The sequence below is a fragment of the Harpegnathos saltator genome, unplaced genomic scaffold, assembly GCF_003227715.2.
Source record: "Harpegnathos saltator strain DR-91 unplaced genomic scaffold, Hsal_v8.6 scaffold237, whole genome shotgun sequence".
NCBI lineage: Eukaryota > Metazoa > Arthropoda > Insecta > Hymenoptera > Formicidae > Harpegnathos > Harpegnathos saltator.
Window position 1 is genome coordinate 756,457 of NW_020230025.1, and position 8,272 is coordinate 764,728.

The window sequence follows — 8,272 nt, forward strand, 5'->3', positions numbered from 1 at the left end:
TATCTACTTGACGATTGTTTAACGCACCGTGCACGTAACCGACGTTCTCAATTTACGCAGCAAATCCAGCGCGGCAACTCTCCGCCGCGAGACTGACGTATCCTAAGAAGAAAAATCTCCCGCCCAGAATAGCCTCTAATCTACTCGCGATTATTCTCGGCCGTCCTTCGGTGTGTTCAAAGCCCCGTGGCAAATCGTCGCGTCCCGTTCCCCATAAGCGTAATCTAATTACCGGCACAAGTGTGCAAGGTGTCCGCACCTTGCGAGTGCGAACGAGGCACCGCTAGACTTGCGCGTACGTGCTCGGTCCACCTGGGGAAATCAATATCAGCCAACGTCCAGGTTCACTGCGAGCCGCTCGCACGACAGTACGCGCAACAGTTGCGTCGGGACGAGGAAGACGTTACGAGCGAGGGATACACGTCGTCGATAGTCGACGTATCGGCCGACCGAACGACCATCGGAAAGTGAGGTGATCGACGCGCGGCGGATTCGCGCTGGTTGGTAGACGTTGGTAGTCGCGAGCGAGATTCGACGACCGAGAGGACGACGCGCGCGACTTTGCGACTTTGCGCTCGATCGGATGTACGCCGTGTTGCTATGGAAATCCGCGAGAACGATTGCATCAGCCGCGAATTAGAGACGCTCAGGTAAACAACCACGCCTGGGCGGTATTGGCCACCGACACCTCGCTCCAGCATGAGCGAGAAACGATTATCGCTGGGCATTAACGTCAGCATCCTGCTGATACTGACGATATTCGGCGTGCTGTTGTTCCTGCCGTTGCGATTATTGTTCGACACGAATTATGACAATCGGGACGGCGAAGAAACCAATGCCACTGACTCGGAAAGAGGAAGAGCGCCCGTGATACCGATCGATCATCGGAAATTGAAACGTTGCCCGAATTTACCGTACGAGGATCACCTGTCGTCGATCTTTCTGAGTGATTACGATAGAAATTGTACGTATGTGCAAGATGATGACGACGACGACGACGACGATGATGATGATAATAAGAACAGTGATAGTAATGATGATGATGATGATGATGATGATGATGACGACGACGATAATGACGACGATAACGACGACGACGATGACGACGACGACGACGACGATGACGACGACGATGATGATGATAATGATGATAACGATTCCGAAGAGAAAGAAAATAGCAGAAAGAATAGGAAGATTCGTGAGATTAAAAAGGGCATCGGCGAACTAACGAGAGAAAACGCTGAAGATCTTTTGAAAACGCGCCAAATGAAGTCTGTCACGATTGCGGGCCACATACTTGTGGCAATGTTACTCGTATCAGTAATAGCCGCTCTCGTTGAAGTACTACGAACACGCTTCGAATTCGCCAGAGACAAAGTACTGCGCCACATAATTACGCAAGTTTTCGAGCTCCTGCGTTGGAACTTAGTATCCTCAAGTTGTTCGAATTTATCTGCCGGAAAAATTCTTCTCGCGAAACTCCAGCTTCTTGAAGATTTTACTCGACCTCGGTTATTTTGAGTGACCGTTCTAATTATGACGAATGATTCGGAAACAGAATTATCAACGCGTACACCTCGACCGGAGGTTGATAACCAAGTTCCAACGCGAGCGATTAAATCGTTCTGTTTAGTAATTCTTTAAGCACGTTACGCACTGTCCGCAATTTGCACCCACGTGTTAACGAATCTAAATTAATTGTCCGTATGAAACATGCATTCCCGATTCCCGATTTCGCACCGTTGGGGATTGACTGCGATATTCGACAGAGACTGACGGATAAACGCTTCGCGCTAGTTCGCTCGCGGAGCTAATAGCTAGACCGTCTCTCTATGCTCGGATAGACACGCATTCGTCAAACTATTGCACCTTTTCTTTTCAAAAATGCATAAGGATTCGTCTAGGGCAGGCATGACTACTTCTCGGCGATGCTCCTTCAACGTGGACACATCCGTTCCAAGACGTCCCATTTCAAGAGAATTAATTAGGAGTCAGAGGTCTTTTGAGGTACAAGGAATGCGCCGTTCCCCATTGGAATTCCGTTTATTAGGTATGGGTGAAAAGTTGTAGTGTCCGCGATTGAACAAAAAAGAAAAAAATTGTGTAACTGAGGAAATTTTTTAAAATGTAATTTCTCAAAAATTTCTAATTGAAATAATTTTGCAAAGAGAGAAGAAAAGATTCTATTGGCAATTTAGATATTCGAAATTTATATCCTAAGTTCTATGTGGATCAACATATTTAAAAATCTAATTAACTCGCTGTTGTACTTTTTTAATTATGAAAGGACCGAAGGAAACAAGTATACCTCTTCCGTGACAAAGTGTAAAATACCGCTACCGGTGCAAAGTGACGTTTCAACGCGAGCGGACATATGAGATTGAAAAATGTAATTAAAAAAATTTTAATTTAAAAATTTATTCTCCTCCCCTAGGAGCGCGACCGCCTGTGCTTATTCGCCGCTCCTCGTTCCCGATACCACAAACGAATCAAGCCGCTACTTCGTCTTTTTTTGGTACGTCGACCAGCCGGCTGACGCGACGTCCATCGGCTGAATCGGACGAAGAAACCCGAGTCGTCACCAATGCTCTTCATCATCGCATCCGTCTGATCCGACGCCATTAAGATGCCACGAGAATAGGTAAAGATAGATACGCGATCGATTCGTACGCTTTATCCGACGATCATATTTCGCGCAGAGAGACGCGGTGAAAAAAAATATTCATCTTTATTTCTAATTTAAATCTACTTCTTTTGTATCGTCCCGGATCATTTATTAACGCGTTTGCAATTGCGTCGGGGATGAAGAAGTAAATTATTAAAAATTCGCGATATATGGAGCAGTAGTATAATTTTGATTTTATTATTCGCGCGATTCGCGTGTCTTGCGTGTGAAGCAATTTCTAATTCCTTCCCGCTTCTTTTCCAGTAATATCTCAGTTCATCGAATCGTTGACGCAACTATATCAATAATAATAATAACAGGGTACGCGCTTCTTTGACTAAAAGGTACGTCTTTAAACACCATTCTCTCTTTACATCACTATAAACTTCAAAAAATATATATCTGATATCGAAATCAAAGTTTGGATTCTACATTAATCCTATAAATAAACGCAGGTATGGGTGACTAATTATCAAGGATTTTCGCAGCACCAATTATTTGTCAGAGAATGATATACTAAGTGTACCCAAATCTCGACTCGGTTATTTCCATATTTTCAATAAATTCATTAAATTCATAAAATTCAATTAAATCGGGAAACTTTCTTGCAGTGAATGATTTCGCATACCTGAAGATATATATAATATGCCGGTGCCTGCACCTGCTTCCCCAGTCCTGACTTCCAAATTTGACATCCCGATTTTTCACTGCTCCGTCGTATCACTCCGAATATTCGTTCGTCGCGTTGACACTGACATTCGCGTAAATATCACAATTCGATCAAAAACACGCACGATAATTAACACGATGCCGATGACAAAGTCCGATATGCAATTTTGCGAACCGACGAAATATTTTAATCAACCGACGCGAGTGATCAGCGATACATCGACACGCGTACTCCGCGCTACGTGGATCGTTTGACGACGCGAAACGTAATAGAAAACACCGAAAACCACGCGACTCGCGAGAGCGCGTTTGACCGCTGCGAAGGTCCGGAATGTTTTGAGAGTGCTGATTGTTATCGTTCGGCCGTCGGCGGCGCATGACGGCACTTGCCGATTGACGCGCATGACGTAACATTTTTTGTCTATTGTTTTCATTCTCGCGCGTGTCGCGTGCTTTTTCGCGTGCGCGTTCGCGGGGATGTTGCATTGAATATTTTCAAATATATTGATACATATAATTTTAAGCGCGTAAAATCATTCATTGTACACAATATTGGCGATTTTAATTGACGTTTGATTTACCAAAAATATATTCGAGGGGAGATTGAAGCATTTGCAGTACGTCATTATATTTGACAAATAATTATAACTTGATAAATCTTCTTGATAATTCGTCAATCTGAACCTACGCTTATTTCACACAGGAAAACATATTGACTCAAATACCCGGATCTATAGATCCAAATATGTAATTAATTATGTAAAAATATATATCAAATTTTATTTTTTTGTCAATAGGTCAGATGCAACGCACAACGATCATATCCTATGACTTTTTTGACGCTCATGCAACGTCGAAAAGTTTTTCACCGAGAAATAAATAAATTCATAGTTATATTTTTCACTTTACCCTTCACGGCGGCTTTACTAGTGTTTCATCTATACAACGCTTTTATATCATGCTATCGACTAAGTTCTGCTTTCTAGCCATGCGATAATTTAAAAATGCGAAAAGAGTACTCAGTATAGTAACACGAAATCAAACATTACCGAGAATCAAATATTAGCGCAAGTCAAATATTACTGCAGTGTAAAGCTGAATTCTTGTAGCTTGTATGTAGGAACTAATATGCTTAATCGAGCAATATCTATTTTCTATATTGGATTACTGTTATTTTAAGATTATGTAATAATCAAATTAAAAGTTGTAATGTCGTCAACGCGATTAGTTCAATCCGACGATTTAAAATTTACTAATGAATAATAAATTCACAATATCAGTCTTATAATTATAATGGTATATATTACACTATGTATATTTAATGCACAGACTGTCCTAGAACTAGTGTACATCAGAAATATAAGATTGTATTAATTTGATCGCAAGTAGAATAGATTATTTATGATAAAATTTTTGTTCGGTGAAAAATTAAGTCGAGAAAGAGCCAATATATTTTTAAACACCTAGTTCTGATGTATACTTTAATTCATGGAGACACTCTATGTATTAAATAAAACAGATAAATGTGCATTCTCAAACTGACAGTACAACGACCGAATATATCTATTGTTATTGCTGTTATTATTTCCTTAATGTTTATAATATTTTTATCGCTTAGGAAATCTCTATCAATGTATTACTATGCCAAAGTCACATGTACAAAAAGATTTATAAAAATTGTCACATGTCTATAAAAATTACGACAATGAGCTTTACTATCAAAGCACAGATGCAAAATTGCGTGTGTCTGTTTGTGTGCGGGTGTGTATGTGTGTGTGTGTGTGTGTGTGTGTGTGTGTGTGTGTGTGTGTGTGTGTGTGTGTGTGTGTAAATTATTTCAAAATAATTACTTCTTACATATTTTCGTAACAAGAAGGTATAATTCTGTCTCTACCAACGAACCTTCAGACCATTTACTCCTGTGATCATCTTTCTTCATGTGATATGTATAAATTTATAAATCGCGAAATATCTAAAAGTGGATGTATTATATTGTGTAACTATGTTAGACATAAATATTATGACTAACATAACTAACATTTTCAAAACTGTGATACGCTCTCCTACATTTATGTCATTATGTGAAATCAAAGAAATATATTGTGGAATTGTGAAAGTAAAATCTGAGATTTTAAATATATTTTTATATTTTCCGATTCCTTAACATTTCAATAACGAAAACATACAAAATCAAAACAATATATTAATGTAAAAAATAATGTCTGATTCATTAAATATCTTCCTACGCATCCTGATGTTCTAACACTCCAACATCTCAACATTCATAAAACATTATGTATATTACTTAATAATGAATTAAAAAGTATATGCTTTTGTTATTGCTGATACATTTCAAAAAATGTTTTCCCAACCAATGTATGGAAAAATATTAAAAAAATTAATGAATATAAAATATCACTTTTATTACAGTGCTATTTTAATAATTAATAGATTTTAATCTCAGCATGCAAACATTTTTTCAATGAGAAATTTATTTAAGAAATATTACTATATATATTTAGAAATATTATTATTTTATGCAATATTAGTATTATTCTTTTCTTACGGTTATTATAACCATATTATTATTTACGCACTTAGTATATCCTACATACATGTTATTAATCACATGATAATACATCCACATTTCTACGATCGTCGGTAATTTATATCGTAGTCGATAATTTGTATAATAGTTTGTTTACCGACATCATCAAATGCTTGTGAAAAAATCGTCGGTAGGTAGATGGAGCCAGGAGAAGAAAAGATAATTACAGAACATTGATATTATCGATATATCGCTTTTGCTGAGGCTGTGTTCCGTAATCACTTATCGACAGTTTGCGCAGCTTTTCTGTTATATGAAAAACCTGCGCAACGTCGCTAACGACACCGACAACTGTCGATATACGGAATACAGCTCCTGCATAACAGGGATTATATTCATAACAGGGGTTATATTTTCATATAACAAAAAAGCTGTACAATATTGCTAACGACACCGACAACTATCGGTACTCGAGTACAGAATACAGCCTAGAGAATGGACATTCTCGTCAACTCATTTTGCGAGATATTCATTCTCGGCTATTTAGCAATGCCACTTTACAACAAACATACGCAACACATACTTGTAACATTTTTGGTACTTACTATGTGCGAAATTCAGCTTCAACCAGCGGAAATCGTAGGAAATACGGAGCAGCATCCTGAAACCATTCTGCGGCGCCGGTGGCTGTGCCAAAAAAGATCGAATTGAAGTGAGCCGCTTAAGATGCTTGCAATTATCGAAGCGCGAGTATTCTCGATGCAACTAGCGCCACCTGCTCGCAAATCCATCCTTTCTTTCTTACTCTTTTCGGATAATTTTACGACAACCCATTAATTCATCACAAAGTACAAATTAATGTATATTCACGAAATACACACAATATGCTATTTTGCGAAATATTCATCTTTACTAGCTGCTTAATAATATTTTATTATAACAAATACGCGACACTTATTTCTAATATTTCTACTGATAATGCATTCGTCTCGCTTTCGGCAACGCGAAAACATAAGGAGTAATGATTTGCGGTTTGAATTCTTACAACACAAAAAGGTGCAAAAATGCAGGTGCAGGTACAACTAGTTATCATTCCTCATTAGCCAAATACATATATTGTTAATAAGTATTTAATGCGATATCTTACTACAACAAACGCATAAAATTTACTTTTCGTGTCCTCAACAATAATTCATGCACAGTTTCAACTCAGTCGACAGTATACATTGATTCGATTTGAGCTTCTAACCGTCATAACGAGACAGATAAACAAAACTTTGTTAAATATTACCAGTAACTCGTTTCGCGAGGTATTCTCTCTTAGACTATTAAACTATTATTTAACGTTAATAAACAGACATACCATTTACATACGACGTTTTTGGCTACTTTTCAAGCGCGAGACTCCACTTTGGCAGATCAAAATCGGAGCAAGAGATACAGAAAACTCTTCTGTACTATGAACTAGTGCGCATGCCTATTAAGCCAGCGGCACACGGTGCTTGTTGTGCTGGATTACTTGCTAGATAAAAATACTGCATTCTGATTGGTGCATTTCCATCCATCTTCGAAAATGTACCAATCAGAACGCAGTATTTTCATCCAGCAAGCAACCCAGCACGAAAACAAGCACCGTGTGCCGCTGGCTTTAGAATGAATATCGAGTGAAATTGTAAGGGCAAGAGCACAGGCTTTTGCACATCACATAATACATAACGCATAAGAAAATAAACCAATTAGTTTTCTTCATTTCCCTCCTCAGGACAAAAATGAAGAACTCTGACTGGTTGATTCTCTTATGCGTTGTGTATTATGCGTTATGCAGAAGTCTGTGCTCTTGCCCTATCGATTCTGGATCTCGAGATATTGATTGGACATAAAGTTAATGATTGGTTGGATCTAGTAATATATCAGATAAAGCTTTGCATCGGTTGGTCGTGTCCAATCGTGCCGTGTTGAATGGCAGTCTCCCTTTATGCACTGAAGATTACGGGCCAGAGCACAGACTTCTGCATAACGCATAATACACAACGCATAAGAGAATCAAAGTTCAACCAATCAAAGTTCTTCATTTCTATCTTGAGGAGGGAAATGAAGAAAACTAATTGGTTTATTCTATTATGCGTTATGTATTATGTGTTAAGCCAGTGGCACACGGTGCTTGTTTTCGTGCTGGATTGCTTGCTGGATGAAAATACTGCGTTCTGATTGGTACTTTTCCGAAGATGGATGGAAATGCACCGTTGGCTTAAGACCCCTTGCACAATGCCAAGCACCAAGCAATAAGAATAAAAATAGACCAATCACAATCGACTATTACAAGAATAATCTATTGTGATTGGTCTATTTTTATTCTTATTGCCTGTTGCCTGGCTTGTGCAAGGGTCTTC

At 38.7% G+C, this 8,272-nt stretch overlaps 1 protein-coding gene across 1 annotated transcript; it reads left to right on the forward strand.

The window, feature by feature from the left end:
* Positions 1-336: 336 nt before the first annotated feature.
* Positions 337-4,590, forward strand: LOC105184725 (uncharacterized). The gene is made up of 6 exons (XM_025298761.1): positions 337-1,072; positions 1,184-1,377; positions 1,894-2,050; positions 2,435-2,641; positions 2,930-3,009; positions 4,132-4,590. Exons 1-4 carry the CDS (start codon positions 700-702, stop codon positions 2,623-2,625), a joined length of 915 nt encoding a protein of 304 aa, XP_025154546.1. The 5' UTR covers positions 337-699; the 3' UTR covers positions 2,626-2,641; positions 2,930-3,009; positions 4,132-4,590.
* Positions 4,591-8,272: the final 3,682 nt, after the last annotated feature.

Excerpts from the sequence above, each read along its gene's own strand:
- LOC105184725 (XM_025298761.1), top strand. The coding sequence starts at position 700 with ATGAGCGAGAAACGATTATCGCTGGGCATTAACGTCAGCATCCTGCTG. Across the intron at positions 1,073-1,183 it reads TGATGATGATGACGACGACG|AGAATAGGAAGATTCGTGAG; the intron begins ATAATGACGACG and ends AAAATAGCAGAA. Across the intron at positions 1,378-1,893 it reads TCGAATTCGCCAGAGACAAA|GATTCGTCTAGGGCAGGCAT; the intron begins GTACTGCGCCAC and ends AAAATGCATAAG.